This window comes from Cheilinus undulatus, linkage group 20 (genome assembly GCF_018320785.1).
Source record: "Cheilinus undulatus linkage group 20, ASM1832078v1, whole genome shotgun sequence".
Classification (NCBI taxonomy): Eukaryota; Metazoa; Chordata; class Actinopteri; order Labriformes; family Labridae; genus Cheilinus; species Cheilinus undulatus.
This window is the reverse complement of record NC_054884.1, coordinates 27,203,873-27,222,842: the sequence shown is the minus strand read 5'-3', so window position 1 is coordinate 27,222,842 and position 18,970 is coordinate 27,203,873. Positions and strand designations below refer to the sequence as shown.

General features: G+C 39.5%; 1 protein-coding gene across 4 annotated transcripts in view; it reads right to left on the bottom strand.

The window, feature by feature from the left end:
- LOC121528260 (zinc finger MIZ domain-containing protein 1-like) overlaps positions 1–18,970 on the bottom strand; it is a 189,769-nt gene that overhangs the window by 58,306 nt on the left and 112,493 nt on the right. For all 4 annotated transcript variants that reach the window (XM_041815595.1, XM_041815594.1, XM_041815597.1 and 1 more), the window contains exon 5: positions 5,301–5,420. In XM_041815595.1, coding sequence (XP_041671529.1) covers positions 5,301–5,369 — 69 coding nt within the window. In that variant the 5' untranslated portion in view covers positions 5,370–5,420. The remainder of the gene's footprint in view (positions 1–5,300; positions 5,421–18,970) is intronic.

Sequence of the window (18,970 nt, the reverse complement as noted above, 5' to 3'; positions counted from 1 at the left end):
GTACTTAAAACGCAGGTTTTCACTAAAGATCAGTTTTCTTTGAATATCAAAACTGGAAATTTGTATGTAAATAAATGATTTCTGATTACAAATTATTGTAATCTAGTGCTTTTTATGATAAGCCACCATAGAGAACTAAAACTATTTTAAGAAGCAGTGATATTTAAAGAAAAATGCCCTAACTTTAAGTAAAATCTAATATTTTTAATGGCAACCATTACAAAAAAAGCCTGTGAAATCCTGGAGTGACTGTTTGCCAGCTGAGATATCAAATATTGGGTGAACTTTACCTCCATTAATTAAATCAATATTGATGTCTCTGGGAAATTACTAATATTGATTGGACTATAGGTAGCAACAAAACCACACAGTTCTGAAGCTTATAGTGATAGTAAAGAAGAGATGGATTGTCATAGTGAAGGTACTACTTATGGAAGCCCTAAATGGACATGTTATGTGCATAAGTTTTAGGCATGTAGGGCACTAAGGATTCATCACGGGCTCGATGTGCCACAACGTAGGGCTGGAGGGCCCTTTCACCGACCTTGGGACAACCACAGCATGACCAGGGGCTCGTGGCAACCCTTCTACCTGCCTGAATGGTAGCCAAGACCATACTTACTTGCCACACCCACCTTTCCACCATCCTACAGGTGGACTTTGTGATTCTTTCAACAGATTATTTTCCCATGCCTCTTTAGCATGCAAGGACATCCAGAGCATAACCAGGGTTGTGTCAATCCTCAGGCTCCCTCAGGTGAGCTTACTTGCCATTACACGCCTTACTTCAGCTTTAATTTTTGGCCAGAACATGCTTAAAAGTTCTGCACAGTAGTAAAATCAAACATTATCCAACACTCATTACCATGGAAAACCATCATCTTGAAAAACCAAGTCAAAATCGAGAACACAACAAAAATTGTACAGAATCATAGAAAGACAGAGTACAACATAATGTAATTAGGGCGTCCATAGTTACTCTCGTCCTTGACCTGTAACTATCAAAATGATTCAAATATTTATTCAAGGTAAACTATAATCATGATTTTAAAGATGATAGATAAAAGTTGTTTATAAATCAGATTTCTGTAATTTTACAATAAGACAGTAATTTTAAATGACCGGCTAAATGATTCCAGATTTAACTTTCAGCCCATGATTCAATCAGGCTGACAGATTCCAATTTCCTCTGCTTTATCTTCGCGCTCTGCAGTAATTTATCATTTGAGCAACAAAATCAATTTGTTCCCCTGTCCGCTGCTCTGGCTGCAAGTATTCAGACAGACATGTCACATCTTCCAGAAAACAACAAACACAATGGAAGGAGGCTTCATTTATATTCCTGCTCCAGGTCCGTCGATGCCAAATTTCAGCCTGTGCACACTTTCAATTAAAGCAAACAGCTGGATTGGTTTACAATATTTCCTTAATTATTTTAATGGCTTGGATATTGGACAATGGGGAGCAGGGGGGAGAAGATAGTGAGTTAATTGTTCTGATCTCCCCTGATGATCATCTTTGTGTGCGGGGAGGAGAATAGACGGCTGGCTGAATGGGCTCACTGCTAGTCTAATTGGCAGGACATAAATGGTATTTATTATGCGGGGCCTTCCAAACCCTGATTGTCTGCGGCACAAAGCTGCCTCTATTAGCAGGGTGCTGGCTCTTACTGGTTGGTTTGAAATGACCCGGTGCTTAACCATTTATTAGATGGACTGGAGGCCTCCTTGTATGCCATGGATCCCTCTAATTGGCATGTTTACCCATGTGCTGCTTCCACCCGACCGCTAACATTGGGACGTGTTTGTTTAAATTTTTGCCTTGCGGGGTTAAAACATTTAACCCCCGACATTTGAATTGTTTACACTTTGTTTAAAAGCCCTTTTCTTGATCTGAGAACTTCCTTTACAGAATAATTCATCAGCTATTAGTGAGACAGAGCGTTACTGGAATCCAATTTCACCTCCCGTACAACCAAAGGAGGCGTAGATATTGAATATTTAATGTCCTGCTGTGAAGGCAGCAACCAGACTGAAAACAGAGAGTGTTTACGTCTCTCTTACTTATTACTTAAGAACATCAAAGGCTGTCTCTTCTCTGTTTGCTCCCTAAACACTCGCCCTGTCTTGCTTTCCGCCTCACCTTGTCTCTCCCTCTCAGTAATCGCTGGGAACTCCCTGCCGAGGGTATAAAAACAATTTGCCACGTCCACACTTGCGTTTAAGTGCAAACCCCATACATTGTTCCCAAAGGCCCTAAGAAGCACTCTTCTTTAGGATCTGGACCTCCAAAAACAAAACGGGCCGTCAGTTAAGAGAAGAGATCAAAGGCAGAGCGCCCTGTAGCCCGGGGTTACGCAACCATGTCTGTTTAACTCTGCCAGAGATTGGTCCCGCAGTAAATGCCGCTCACAGCAGAACAAAAGGACTCGCTGGGAGTCAGCAGTGGTGGAGGGAGAAAGAAGGGTGATGACGGAGCGAGAGGGGGGAGCCTCCGCTCTTTGACCCCAGTCAGTAACCTGAGTCACACCACAGTACTGATAAAAAGACCTCACAGATTCGTCACTTTATGGGGCCAAACAGGGGGACTCTGGCACATTCTGGACACAGAGCTGGAGTTTTCTACTTTTAGAGAACTGCAAGAGAAATACAGCTGCTTTAAATGTATTTAAATAAAACCTCAGTACTAATCACCATCACTAATTACTTGTGTTTCACTCATTACAGTGTGAGTAATGGGCCATAATCTATTTAATGTTTGTGTTTTTTATTGGTGCTTCTACGTCTGCTCTGTTTGTTGTTGTTTATTTGCCAGTACATCATGGCTGCAACCCTTTAAGCAAAGACAAACTGCCTTAATGGGACCAAAAATCGAATCGTCTCATATCTACTTGTATTGTATCCTTTTAAATTGTATTGTATCATATCCTTTCCTATTGTATCCTTTCTTATCATATTATATTGTTTCATATCGTGTGTATGGTTTTGCATTTAACTGTATACTTTTGTATCTTTTCCTGTCATATTGTATCAAATAATACATCTTACTGTATTATATCATATTGCATCTTTTTCTATTGTGTTGTTTCACATTGTTTCATAATGTATCGTTTCCTATTGTATCTTTTCTTATCAATTCGTATTGTATTATTTCAGATCTTTTCATATCACATTGAATCTTTAGAGCCTTTTGTATTGCATTGCATTAATAAAATATGACACATTGCATTGTGCCATATTTTATCTTTTCATATTGTATCTTATTGTATCTTATGTTATCGTTTTGCATTGCATTGTACCATATTGCATCATTTCAAACTTTAACTTATTGTATTGCCTTTTATCGTTTTGTGTAATATTGTATTGTCATTTTTTTTTTTTGCATTGTTTCACATTGTATCTTTTTGATCATATTGCATCGATTACATATTTATACTGTATTGTTTTTTTGTATGGTATCATATCAGATTGTATCACATCTTATAATTTTGTATTGTATTGTATCGATTTGTGCTGTATTGTATCTTTTAATACTGTATTGTACTGTGTCATTTTGTATTGTATTGTTTCATATCATATCTTTTCTAAATGTATTGCATGGTATCTTATCATACGTTACTGTATTGTATCGTTCCATATGTATTATATTACATTGTATCATATGATATCAAATCATATCAGTATGTATTGCATTATATTGTATCACATTGCGGTGTTTCATACTGTATCTTACTGTATTGTGTTTTATCATTTTGTGTAATATTGTATAAGATTTTATCGTTTCTTTACATATCACCATGTTTTGTACTGTATCATATTATTTCTTATTGCATTGTTTCATTGATCATACTGTATCAATGGTGTCCTTTCATACTGTATTGTATCTTTTTGTATTGTATCTTATCGTACCATATCCTAATGTATTGTTTTGTATTATTTAATATTTTACTATATTACATTGTATTATACAATATCAAATCATATCAGTTTGTATTGAATTGCATCATATTGTACTGTATCTTTTCGTATTGTATTGCATTGTTTCATTTACTGTTTTGTATTGTTTTGTATTGTAATGTATCACTTGGTATTCTAGTGTATCATATTGTATCGTGTTGTTAGATTATGTTTTGTGATGTACTGTATCAATTCCTATCACATTGTTTCCTATTCCATCCTCTTTTATGGTATTGTATAATATTGTTTCGTATTCATATTTTATTCATATTCATATCTTTTTGTCTTGTATCTTATTGTATCGTGTTGGATTGTATTGTTTAGTATTGTACCCTTTTTGTTCCATATCATATTGTATCGTAACGCACTGTATCATTAAAATTTTGCTACATGTGAAATAATTTTGTCTCATATCCATTTACATGGTACTTTCTTTTTCATACTGTAAGGCACTGTAACTCATTGGATCATACTGCATTATATCATTTTAAGTTTTTTGTTCCCAATCATCTCAAATCAGTTTGAATCAACTTCTGTTGGCTTGGTTTTTCATTTGCATTGGTCCATATGGTATTGTATTATTTTTATTTCTTCATATCCTGATGTATTATTTTATCATATCATTTCACGGACCGTCCTTTCCTCCTATGCTATTTTGTATTGTACTGTATCATTTCATATCATGTTGCTTTGTCATGCATTGGATCATTTTGTATTGTGGTGTCTCGCACTGTGTCACATCATACAAAATCACTCAGTTTCATTATGTACTGGATTTCATCAAAGTTAAGACTCTAGCATGCAAAATGAAAGCTGTTAACCAAAAACATCCAGAAGCACTGTTGATTTCTCAGGCCTGAGCTCAAAGTGTGCTGTGGTCTGACGAGTCAACATTTCACATTGTTTTTGGAAATAATGGCAGTTGAGTTCTCTAGGCTAAAGAGGAAAAGGACCATCCAGATTGTTATCAACTCAAAGTTCAAAAGTCAGCAGCTGTGATGGTGTGGGGGTGTATTACAGCCCATGGTATGGCGTCTGAGAAGGCAATAGTAACACTGAGAGGCACATACAGGTTTTGGACCAACATATGTTTCTTTCCAGACCTCTTTTTCAGGGACATCCCTATTTATGTCAGCAAGAAAATGCCAAGCTACGTTCTTAAATTGTGTTTTCATTTGTGTAGAAGAATGAGAATCCAAATGTCAGAAAAGGTCAGAAATACTCAGAATAAGGCTATAAAACTCCATCAGTCCAGCTGTGCCATGCGTAACTGGGGCTTAAATCTAATTTATGTAACTCATGTGTCAAGCTCTCATAAATGCTAGGACAGCTGCCAGGACTCACCTGTTTGATACACTGCAGACGGTCATTGGTCTGCTGTATGTGTCTGTCCATCGACGGAATCGAGTTCATGTTGATTGTCCCTCTTCGGCCTCTACCTGCCAGCCATGAAACTGCAGCGCTCTGCAACACAAACACAGACATGTGTTAACACTCACCTCTTCTCAGGGAAGCTGCCAATCCCATCACCACCGGGATACTGCGGTTTATGTATGTTAGCGTGTGTGGCTGTGAGCGGAGGGGATATTGATTTGGCAGGTGACAAGCACCTCAGAGAGCCCAGAGGATGACATCGCTCTGTATAGCTGTGACACCCTCAACAAGCCCTGGCGGATGCCCTGGATGACTTAAAAGAGGATGTCCTGACCATGCTGGAAGCACCTCGAGGTGAAAAGGAACACACATTCACTCAATAAAGAGTGAGTCAGAGAAACTGCACGAAGCCCCTCCATCCTCCTCCAGCCGGCCTGTGAGAATATTTTCTTGGCATGTGGTTCTTTGTTTACATTACTTTGCCATTATGTAATCTTTGGTTAACAATTACGTGTACCCTGGGCCCAGACATGCTCTACATTTTATTCTCCCTCGTCCTCCCCCTTCTCCCCTTCACTACATAAGAGTTCCTCTAACAAAACCCCTTACAGCGCACTATTGATTTTGGAGCAGCCACTTATGGAAAACCTCTCCCCCTCTCTCTTTTCCAGAGGAATAATTTTTCACATTAGGCAAACAATAGAGCGCTGATCTGACATGCTATGTAACATTATCACAAGTTAAAACATATTACAAGCTGCATTAAAGGTTATCAATTCTGCCTGTGGGGGTTTGATTTAATGTGGCGTCAAATAAATACCACGCTGGTTGTCAGCTGTAGATCACAGTGACGTATCCGTGCAAGTAAAGGGTGAGTTAATAATCACGTATGGGAGTTTCCTCCACCTTTTTAACAGTTCTCTCCCACCTTAACGCCCCCTTTATCTCACCCTGTCTCAATCTGTCGCCGATGCTTCAGCAGCTGAATTGTCTCACTCACCCCCCCCACCCTTCCCAACTTCATCTTTCTCCATTACCATCACACCGTGAGAGAAATTTCTCTGCACAAAATAGCGGTGAGATGACAGAAAGAGAGAGAGGAGGCAGTATGCTGCACCACACTGATAATGCTCACTTAGGGGTCTCCAGCTGGATTTAACGGCAGGGCCAGTAATCTACTCCACTAGACAGCTAAAGAGCTTTTATGCTACCTAACAGAGCTGCTCATGCCTGTACTTGAGAGGAGAGAAGGGCACACGAGTGCATTCCTCTCCATAAATTAGAAAGCTCATAAAGAAAAAAAGAGACATCGGAGGAGGTTTTTTCACTCGGCCTTTTTGCAGATGGAAAATTTGTTTTGAAGATGCGAGAGGACAGACTATCAAGACATAAGAGCGGCTCAGTACTGTAGTTTAACACCTTAGTGGCAGAGGGTTTTGGCTAGGAAAGTTTTATATCTAATTATGTTTTTATAAACTTTCTAATTGTGGTGTATTGAAGACTAGTAAGCTGGCATATGAAAATGAATTTAGATAACCCTTTTTATAGACGTATCATTATGACTACATGATAGATGCCTTGATTGTGAAAATCAGGCCCCATCAGATTAGATTCAACTTAATCAATTCATCACTGAACATCTTCCTAACCTGTGTGCAACTAAAACAAATCTTTCCTCCATTTTAAATTTAAAGTACTTCATCTGCCTCATGTTAATCCATCACACCGTTATATATTTTATCCTTTTTGATCACGTTTATTCAGAATCCTTGCAACTGCAGACCCTGGATGTACATATGAGGACATTATATTTTGGCTTTCCTACAACATAGGAATTATTTTTGCAATTATGTTTTTAAGATAATTGTCCAGAATTTCCATTTAAGTTTAATTAATTTGATGAAATGTTGGGATATTTTGCTATCAAATTTTTAGGGGTTGTTGTGTTGTTGTTGTTGTTGGGGGGGGGGGGTATTTTTTACTTGGCATTTGGGAACTTGGGTGTTTGGGAATTTGTTGGGTTTTTTGGGGGGGGTGGGGGTTGTATTGTCATTGAAGTTTCTAAAATTTATTTGTAATTTTTTGTGCACTAAAGAGCGCAAGGGGCACAAGGCTTTGTCTACTATGAGCCTGCCAAAATTAGATGTGCAAATATTGGATAAACCATGATAAAGCAGTTATTATGTACTTTATACAAAGGTCTATTGGTAAGAAAAGCATGCATAAGCCTTTTTTTAGGGTTTTATCAGTGAAACAATTCAAATTTATGTTGATTTTAGACGGCAGTGGTTCAGTAGGGGGACCAAGGAAAATGGTTGAGAGATACTGGTTATGACCTTTGTTGGAATTTGTTTTACAATTTTCAGGCACTTTCATGGAAATTGTGAAAATTTGGTTTTCGGAGGGAATTTGCATTGCAATATTTGGGTATTTTCATGGAAATTTATCAAATTTTTCTGGGATTTAATGAGAAATTTTGGGATTGTGTCCTTTGAAATTTTCAGGGAAATTTCAGGGAATTTTCCATCATTTTTATGTTACTTTGGGGAATGTATTTTAGGGTGAAATGTGCTTTGAAAATCTGGGGAATTTGCTTGAATATTTTCAGAAATGTATATGGAACAACTGACCAACTGGCCAAGATACAGCCAAACCAGTATTATTAAAAACTACCAAAAAAAAGTTCATAAAAAAGGACGGTTAATAAAAGCCCCATGAAATTTACAGCCAATTAGAATCTTGAAAACTTGAATATTTTGATTAAAGGGTTTACAGAGCTGATCCCCAAGGCACTGGTATGTCAGGTTTAAGGTTAGGGTGGTACATCTCTTGACATATCCAATATTATACTTTATTTCTCATCCTGCAATTAGAGCAGGTCATTGAATTATGTCATTAAGGTTGTTTTTTTTCAAGTTATATCCCATTTCAACTCTTACATGTTATCCGTATGTGGCTGTGCTTTAGGTTTTTAATGTGCTAGATGCTTCAAGGCAATTTCTAATAGTGTGATTAATACAAGTGTTGACTAAACATGTATAAAAAGCCTAAAACATGTGCTAAACTAATGAGCCCTGCAACTTTGATGGGGTAAAACTGTACGAAAAACAAACCAGCAACAAACACAGGTAAAACAAATGGAGAATTCACTTAATTCTTTCCAAAACAATAATAATAAAAAAGGCTAAAAAGGACATTTAATAATTCCAAACATTGGTAAATAACATCTACAGAGCAGATATAGTTCTTCTCATCCTCAGTGTTCTAAATAAAGACCTCCTGAATGTCACCCAGAGGAATCATACAGTATTCATATACACTGACTCTCTTTACATCCCTCTGCTGTTTGATGCTATAACCCTCCCATCACTCCCCTCTCTCTCTCCCATACAGAGAGCGTCCCAGCCTGTGAATGCTCTGTGTCCCTCAGCCACCAGCAGGTGTCTCCCTGGCCCTTCAAAGGCCTGGCGAGTGGCACAAAGAAGGCGGAGCGGTGTTGCTTTAAGCCTTTACAAGCTCTACAAATCCTCAGCTGCTGCTTCCTAACAGGGCCCACTCAGCCCGCCACTGCCTGTCTGACCTTGTGGTTATTGATGAGCGAGTCGACCTGCTCTCGCTCTCTCTCTCCCTCCTGCCCTTCCCTTCACTCTCCCTCTTTCTCTCTTACAGTGAGTTAAAGTGAAGCTGCCATTCGCCACTCTGGCTTTTTTTCTGTTAGCACACCTCGTATATGATGATACTTCTGACCTCCTTGCTCTGCCATAACTTCAACATTTATTTGCCTCCCTAGATGTGACATGACAGTGATGGGGAGTAATTTAATTTTCAGATATTCACTCTTCTAATTAAACACTCGCCCTTTGTTATATCTTTAATGACTAACAAGAGCCAAATTAAAGATTAAACCAGCGATGCTGGGGAGATAGGACAACAGATGCAATTATGAGCCCTCCCCGCTATTTACATGCTTCTTTTTTATCTTGCAGATGTTATCGTTTATTATTTTCCCTGCACCATTACCTAATGTGAACTTTGCCTTGATTCAGCTAGTTACCCACGGAAATCCAGGAAGAAAACAGTGCTGATACATGCGTTACTCGAGCTTAATTTACTAAATTACCAGGCAGGCGTTACACAACAAGTTGAGTGCTGTAGATTCCTGCACAACAAAAGACACATAAGAGGAGGGGAGGAGAGGAGGAGGGGGACCCGCTCCTTTTTCCTATTCAAAGGGGAGCTAAAATATATGTATTGAGTGGGAGCTGTAATAAAACGAAACGGGTGAGGAGATGCAGGCCGGGAACAAATATGAAAGGCAGTGGAGGATGGCGGCAAGGTGATGGAGCACCACCGGAGGATTGGATGAAATTATCTCTTTATAATCAGGGGGCTTCTGCATGGCTGCCTCCTCCATTGCCCACTGACAGATGAGGCCTACCACTTCAAATGGGCTTTTCACAGCGCTATCAGCCCACCTCGAGGGGTAAAACAATGTTTTTCTTCCCCTTCGTACCACCACTTTTGAAGCTTTGTTTCCGCGCAGCACCCCCGCTGAGGACAGGATTGTCTCCCATCAGGCTAGGTCCGCGTTTGTCTCATTACGTGATCATGTTACATAAGTGTACCTTGAAAAGAGCCGCGGATTTAATTCGATGACAAATCTGTGCCACTGGAAGATGCTAAACAGTGTTGAATGGAGACACTAAAGCAGAACATTATCTCAGTAAGTAAGAGAAGATTGCTTTTTGAACTGTCACAATCGCACAGTTTGGAATCTAAACATCATTTCAGACTCCAAAAAAACCCCGACCCTGCATCTTCAAAGAGAGTTTTCTAGCCTGTTAATGTAACGGAGACGAGCCGTGCGCCTCTGCTCCGCAGGATGAAAACAGTCTGAGGGGGAGAGGAGTAGACAATGATTAGCTTTATCCCACCATCACAGCAGAACAAATGGATCACGAACCCTCGCAGCTTTACACAGTCTCTCAGCTGAGCCGTCAAGGCACAGGGAAGTGGTAAACAGATTTAATTTATTCATATAAATGGCTTGTGAACCAAAACAGTCAGGCTACTCTGGGGCCAGGCAGAGTGCTGCTGAAAGGATATTCACACTTTATTACAAGATGGGTCTATTTTTGTAGCCTGGGTCACTTGTTATGAAATCTTTGAGCTCACAAGACTGAACGTTATAGAGAGAAGCAACTGCATCATTCTTAAAACTGATTCTAGTAGCATTTTACTGTTACCAATGAACACATATAGGCCTTAAAATTAATCTTTTACATATATGAGATAAAATTACTCTCATTTTTGTTCAGTCTGGCTCAGAACGCTGAATAAATCCTATCCTAACATGCTAAGTACCCAGAAACAAGATAAGCTAATGTAGGCTAAAGCTAGCTGCCGCTCTCGTTCTTCTATCCATCAGAAAGTGTCTGCGAACACAGTTTTTTAGATGAAATTCAAGCCTTTCATGTTATAACAACCTTGAACTAGTTTTTCTTGAAGAAAAATGCACAGCTCTATAGTAATGACTAGATAACATTGTGCTGACTTGTTGCTAGCTCTGACTAGCTTACATTTGCTAGCAGCAATCGTGTTTTTCAGTACTAATCTGAAACAGCAGCTGCTGTTAGCGCTTATATTTTACTTACAGTTTGAGAAAGTAGTTACGGATGCATTAAGCTCACAAGACAAAATGTTACAGAAGGAGAGATTTTCTTAAAGCAGCTTCATCACACTAAATACTGATTATGTTAGCATTTTGCTGTATTAATAAACAAAAACAGGCCTTAAATTTAATCTTTTTGTATGTGGGATATGATTACCATCCTTTTTGTTTAGTCTGGATCAGTGCTTATGTAGGCTAAAGCTAGCTGCATCTCTTACTCTATTATCCATCAAAAGAGTTAATAAATGTAAGATAGAAAAATGTACAGTTCTGTAATGACTAAATAACATTGTGCTGACTTTTTGCTAGCTCTGACTTCTGTTAGCTTACATTTGGAGCAAGTGTGTTTTTCTGTACTGCTCTGGAACATGAAGTGCTACTGGCTGTGATATTTTAGTTCAAATTTGAGACAATACAAAATAACGCTATTGAAGCATCAGGCAGACAAGCTAAGTTCTCAGATTGACAATAGGCTAGGGAACTGTAGCACTGCTAGCTATCTCTCCAAACTCATTTTATCCATACAAATAGTGTCAATAAAACCCAGATTTTTGACTCAAAACTAACTCCTTGCATGTTCTATCATACTTAAATAATCCTTACTTCAATAAGAATATACAGCAGAACAACTTGAGTGAATACAGTTGTCGTTTTGCTAGTTTTGACATTAGCTTATGTTTTCTATTTGAAGCGTTGCTCTTTTTTGCTGCTCTTAGTTGCTGTTAGTTCTTACATTTCACTGCCATGCAGGCCATGAATAAACAATAGGGATGGACGTAGTTATCTGTATGATACAGGTTTTGGTGGAAATGAATATTTAATGCCGGTAGTTACAACTAAAATTTTGGCAAAAAAAAATCTGCCTCTGTCAGCTCTGTCTGCAAACTGTGTGTTTTCAGGCTTACAGTTTTAGGTCTGAACTACATTTAAATATCAGTATTGATATCAGCATCACCTAAATTATTTTGTAAATATTGCCAGTATGGCAAAAATCCTATATCATGCATCCCTAGTGAGCACTTTTTTTAGATACAAAACACCTGGGAACAAACTGGTGAGGTTGTTGTCAACCAACAAGGTTGTTCAGGGGATCTTTGTACTAAAATGAAATTTTTGCTTAGTAGTTTATGCTTTTTAGAATGTAATGAAGCAGAATATGTCCCTGAAATATACTTCAGTAAAAAAGCATTACTGATTTAAAAATGTACTCAAAAAATTGGAAGAACACATGAAAACTTATTGAGCATATAACGTTAGTTCAGGCAGGCAGTTTAAGCACTGCCATAACTGAGATCAGCAGAGCTCATGCAAGCTAGCCGATGTGGTCTTAGCATACTCTGGGCTAATCGCCCTCATACTACCTTATTTAAACTGCTCTTGCTTGGCTATGCTCTGCCACTCTCTGCAACCCTCCTCCACCCCAGCTCCTCCTTTAATCCCCTTCTAACTTAATCAGTGTCATTCTGTTGTCATTGATGCCTGTTGTGCTCTGTTCTTTTTTTTTTTTTTTTTTTTTTTGCTGCTTCCCTCCCTGACTTATGCTTTCCCTATCAGCATAGGAAGAGCAGGAACAAGTGCGGTTCATGCTGAATGCTAGTTACTTTCCAACCTTGATAAAGAACATTTCTTCTTAAGCAAATGAGAGTTTCCGAAACAAATTATTCTGCTGTAAATCTGTTAAACAAATGTTAATAACTACATAATTAACACATTTTTTAAAGAGAATAGGACTTGAACCAAACTTCTGCCTCAAGTCACAGATGCAGCTTAAGAAAAACAGTTGGACTTGGCTAAAGTAGCGACCACAAAAAGAGGGTTGGGGGCCAATAGACAGAGAGCACAGCACTGGCCACCATACCGACCACACACGCACACACAGATGGATCTTCTCACCTTCCCTTGAGTGCTGGACTGGCATCATGATACCATAACAACACCCTCAGTCACTCCTAATGTGCTTTACAACAACACTACAGGCAGGGTGTTACACCTCCGCAGAGCTGTGTGAAACACCCCACCTCACTAATCGAAGGCTCAAAGTACTGCTGACAGTATTAAAACAGAGCGAGGTGGCCTGAGCCGAGGGATCAGCATCACTCTGTCACCTCGTTGGGACACGTTGTGATGTGCAGCTCAAGGTGATGGCGTCCCTGCATGTCATCTATTACAGGTGAATTAGGCAATGAAGGACTAATCTGCACCATCATTGACTGGTGCTCGGCTGTTTGCAGCACTCGCTTAAAGGCGATAAAGATGAGGGAGGAGGGGGTGGAAGCATCTCTTCACCCTCCTGATTTTAATGAGCTCTGATTCCGAGATATGTCTTGTTTTCTTCCGAGTGTCGGCCGAGGCCGGCGTGAAAGCTCCCCTTTAATTATCTCAACATTGTAGAGACGCCGTTTCCTCGCACCACTGAAAGGGAGGGGGGCTGTTTAGTTTGGAGAGGGCAGCTCTAGGACTCCAGGTGTCTGCCTGGTTCTCTGCCTGGTAAGTGGCCAGGCAGGCAGCGAGGACAAAGCTGTGTTTGTTCGCAAAAAAAAAAAAGCAAGAGCGGATGGAAATGTGTACGAATCGGCGGCTCTTCCATTGTTGCCTTTACAGAATGTGCCATAATCCTCGGCAGGCTCCATCCAGAGCTGGCACGGAGGATAATATGAACTGCCTCCTGCCTGTCCCACCTCCCCCTACCTCCATCACCTCCTCCCTTTCTCCCCCGTTTCTCTGCTGCTGCTGCTGCACACACATATGGACACACACTCTCACACTTCCCCACATGGCTCCTTAACAGGCTTGGGAATGGATTTCTTTTATTTAATGTGGTTTGGTCTGCAGCTCCAGCGGCAACCGGGAGCGAGGGTGGGCTCGCAGTTGTGCCACTCACTCACTCACACAATCCAAGGAGCCCTGCTGTGTTGGTCGCTGTTCACTGATCTCTCCTTCTTTCCCTGTCTTTCTCCATCTAACTCTCTCTCTCTCCCTGTTTCTCTCTCACACAGACCCCTCCTTCCCTGCCCTCTCACTTTTTCTCCCCCCTTTCATGACAGCTCACATAAGCAAGCCTCCTGGATTCCTGCGGGAGCCCCACGTTCAGCACACAAAGATTGTTCAGCCATCAGGCACATCTGCAGCGTGATTAGAAAAGCAAAGGGAGCATGGTGGTGGTGATGGTGGGGGGTTAGGCTGAAGCCCCCACCACTGCTGCTGCTACAACCAAACCCCCTCCCCTCCCATTTTTTACTCCTAGCAGCAGCAGCAGAAGAAGAAAACAGAGGGCCGGGGATCATAGAGGGGCCTAAGCAATATCTCCTCTCTAACCAAGTGTAACGTTTCACCAAGTCTCAGAGGCCTGTGATAAAAAAAAAGGACAAAAGCAGATGGGGGCTGGTCTCTCTTCACCACCCACACCCACCCTAAAAGTTGCTTGGCTGCTGGAGCAAGTGAAGAAAGAGATGGTCCTACGGCCACATCGCAGAAGATCCTCCTTCTCCTGTTTGCCCTCCAAACAGCTACTCTTTTAATTTCCTTCCACCCTCGCACTAATAGTAGAGGAGGGGAGAGTGGGGGGGTCAGTTCCCCTGGGGTGCTGCAGGCATCACAGATGAGCCACATGACAGTGTCGCCTTGAAATGCAAAGCTAGCAGTTATACACAGCTAGCCTAATGCTCACTATACCTGCCTGTGTTTTTTTATCAGCCTTGCCAAGCTCAAATACTGGTGTAATGTTGTAGGCTACTGTATTTCAGCTGGTAATTCATATATAAAACATCTTTTAACTAGTTTCAGGCTACCCTTTAACAACTTGGATTTAAGGACTTCATAACTAAAGTTCATTGGCTAACAATACCTTAGCTAGTACATGCATAAAATTTGCATCGAGCTAGCATTAACATCAAGTTACTTGTTCCAGACTACCCTTAACGACAGCTAAGCTAAGCTAACTCAGCCATCACTAGCACATTTAAGAAAATTGTTCTAAGCTAACGTTAACATCTAGTTACTTATTCCAGCTTGACAACAGCTACATAAGCTTGGATTTAGGCACTTTATAACTATACATCATTAGCTAGCATGACCTCAGCTAGGTCGATGTTCCAAGCTAACAATAACATGTTGTTAAGCAAAAATAACTAAGCTTGGATTTAGGCACTTCATAACTACATGGGCTAACATGACCTCAGCTAGTATATACAAGAAATGTGCTTCAAGCTAATGTTAACATCTAGTTACTTGTTACAAGCTTAAACAACAACTAAGCTTGGATTTATGCACTTTATAAGTATACGTCATTAGCTGACACAATCTTAGGTATAAAAGAGATTTCCAAGCTAACATTACCATTTAGTACATGTTTCAGGCTACATTTTAACAATAAATAAGGCTGTACAAACACACATCAGATAACTTTATTTCATTGGTTAACATGGCCTTAGCTAGTTCATACATGGAATTTGTTTCAAGCTAACGCAAACATCTACTGACTTGCTCCAAGCTGAGCACTTTATAACTATACTTCATTGGCCAACAATCTTTATAGCTATACATCATGAGCTAACACAACCTTAGCTAGTACATACATTACATTTGTTCCAAGCTAATATAAAGGTAACTTGTTCCAGGCTACCTTTAGAAAGCAGCTGAAAGTAGCATTGGAACACAGGATATTAACATGATTTACAGGATGTTAGCTAATCATTTGAACCAAAAAACTTTAGACAACATCTACAGCTAGGATTAAAGCCCCTCCTTGATAACTTAAAATTAGTTTACATTAACTTAGCTGGTTAAGTTTATTTGATAACAAAAACTTGCTCCAAGCTACCTTTAAACAACTACTATAGATGACACTAGATAGCACTTCCTGGGTTTGCTACATTAGATTTACCTTAATTATATTAGATAAGCTTTGTTTCAAGCTAATGCTAGCATCTACAGACTTGTTCAAAGCTAACTTTCTTTTAAAAACAGCTGAAACTAGCATTTGAAGACTGGGTATTATTATTAATGTGGCTAGCAGGAATGTTAAATCATTTGTACTCAGCCACTTTTAAACAACAGTTAGAGCTTGTGTTGAAGCTCCTTCTTGATAAAATCACATTAGCTAACATTAACTTTGCTTGTTTATTAGTTATCTTTTACTAGCTAACATTTACTTATTAATTGTTCCAAGCTACCTTAGGACAGTTACTAAAGATAGCCTTTTAAGGTATACTTTATTAGCATAAACTTCTAAAATATGTTCCAAGCTAACATGAACAGTTAGTTATTTCTTCCAGGCAAACAACAACAGCTAAAGCTAGCATTAAAGCACTTTCAATTAGCTGATATTACCATTATGAGTTGCTTGTTTCGCCAAGCTACCTTAAGACAGCAGCTAAAGCTAGTGTAAAGCACCTAAGTAGCAGTAAAATGTCAGATAATAATGGCTAATATTTATTAGCTATTTGTGCATAAAACGTTTCTGTTGTTACATGTAAAACTATAACACAGTCAAAGCCTATTAACTTTCAGCCACTTCCCTACTAACTGTAATCTCATGTGGCTGGATGCCAATGCTGGCTATTGCAGTTAATGGGTCATCAAATGTGTTGTATTATCTTAAATGAGACCAGAATTCCTTGTTGATTATCACTTTTCATTTTCTTTTAACTGTTGATCAATTTGCGAGCTATGAGTTAGCAAATGTGACTAACAGCCTTATAAATAGCAGTACAGCATTATAACAGCATGTGAACTTCTAACCCTGTAAAGGTTGCAGTCTAAAGCATGTCCTGTAGAAAAAAAATGGCATTTCTACCCTCAGAAACACTTAAAAACTTCCTTTCATCATGAGTGCAGAGGGAAAGTTAGAGAGGCATTTTCTCCATTAATGTGAATGATATTGTTGCCTTGACACCACCTCAAAAACTTGAGTGTTTCCCCTTTTATTCACCCTACATCCTTTCTTTCTCCCCTGCCAGTCTCCTGGTTTATTATGCATTCAGCTCATGTGTCCCTCCTGCGAGTGGCTGTTCATTTTCCACATACCACGCTTAATCCGGCCAGCTAAAACTTTGAAATAGCAGGAGCTGCAGCAGACGCAGCCGCTACCCGGGAGGAGCCATTATGAGGTCTGGGTGAGAGAGAGAGATAGAGCTGGCGGGAGGAGCGACAGGCGAGCTGTAAGATACATGGGAAGGAATTCAAAGAAGGCTGAGCACTGAACATGAGGGTTTGCATGTTTGTGTGTTTGCTGCCTGGAGGTGTGGAAGGTGTACGGCCAGGGCTGATACGTTAGGGGAGGCTGTGTGCGAGCGTGAGTCCGACGGGGTTACAGGCGTGGGCAGGGGGATGGAGGACCTCCTTGTCTCCATTGTGGAGGTGACCTTTGGTCTTTAGTGACTTTGAGTGAATGGGAGGAGAGAGAGGCCGAGAGTGAGAGGGGGGATTTTAAATAGTGCATGAGCTCAACCTGCCCAGACACTGATGGACAGCAGCAACATGAGCTCTCTCTGTTTCAATCAAGAAGCCTGAGAAGACAGACCATCAAACTGCCAGCACTCAGGATGACCTCGCTAACATCTCTATTTTAAAATTTCATCAGCAGGGATTTTCTCTAGCTCGGCTGCAACTAATCATTATTTTCATTGGCTTTTAAGCAATTATTTTGATTCATTATGTCTGTTTAAGGTCAAAAACTGTGCCTTGAAATGCTTGTTTAGTTTTTAGTCTGAATCAATCAACCACTGAATCAATAAATCTTCATCTGCCTTGCCCCATTTTTTTACGACTGTTATCTCAAGACACTTTTCGGGACAGGTCTAGACCATACTTTTTGCTACAGTATTTAAAAGACCCAACATGAATCCATCATGAGCACAGCACTAAGATACGGGGGCGAGGAAGAACTTGCTTTTACTGGGCCGAAACCTCAAGCAGAACAAGGATGGGATTGTAAAGGGATAGAGATGCAGAAAAAGAGAAGGGGAAGATGAAGACTGACGGAAGAGAGTGATGCAGAAATTGAGAAGAGGAAGGAGAAATGTAGAAAAACAGAAGGGAGATGCAGAAAAAAGAAAGGAGGGAGATGCAGAGGAAAAGTAGATGAGATGCAGAGAAAGAGAAGAAAAAAATTGGGATTGCAGCAAAAAAGAAGAGGGATAAATAGAAAGACAGGAAATAAGCAGAGCAACAATACTGAATTAGACAGATTTTCCTTTCATTTCTTTACTTTCTAAAAATGGAACAAAATATTACAAAACAAAGAGAAGCAGAAAACCTCATTTTCACAGTGCTGAAACATATTTTCCATTCAGTCTTGCTCCTTAGAGTAGTTTTTCAATCTTAATCCAGCCTATCTCCACATTTAGTTCCATTTAATATCCATTTTTATATCTTTTTTAAGCATCTTTGTCTCCTTTTTTACTGAAAAGTTTCTCATTATCTATCTTTTATGTACCATCAGCAACTTTAAAATTTTTCTTTTAATAGTTTGATTTTTTAAATTTAAAAAACATTTTATTTTCAGTTTTACATCTCTGTAAGTCAGAATGCCCCAACAAATAGGTGTTACATTACATTTAACTCACAATATGCTACATATCATAATACCCTAGTCATGAAACAAACTGATCCCAACTGAGTTACAACTTTTAACCCTGTAAATCTACACTTGCCTGCACTTTCTCCTTGTCAAATTTTTGTCAAATTAGTTTATACCATCGAAGAGTTGTTCTCCTATTTAAATAAACTGTTAACTACTACTAAATCCCTTCTAATGTTTTTTGTGTAGGATGCAAATACAAAGCTGGAAAAGTTGGAAAAATAGGAATAAAAAGACACTTTTGGAACTTTGTGATGGGCTAGTATGACTATAAGCTTCTGGTGGTTAAAACGAGTAAAAACTTGTTGTATAATGGACATTTGGGTTTGTAAGACTGAGGTACTCCCCTGAAACTATCACTGCTTTTAACTGAGTGGTTTATTTGTACTA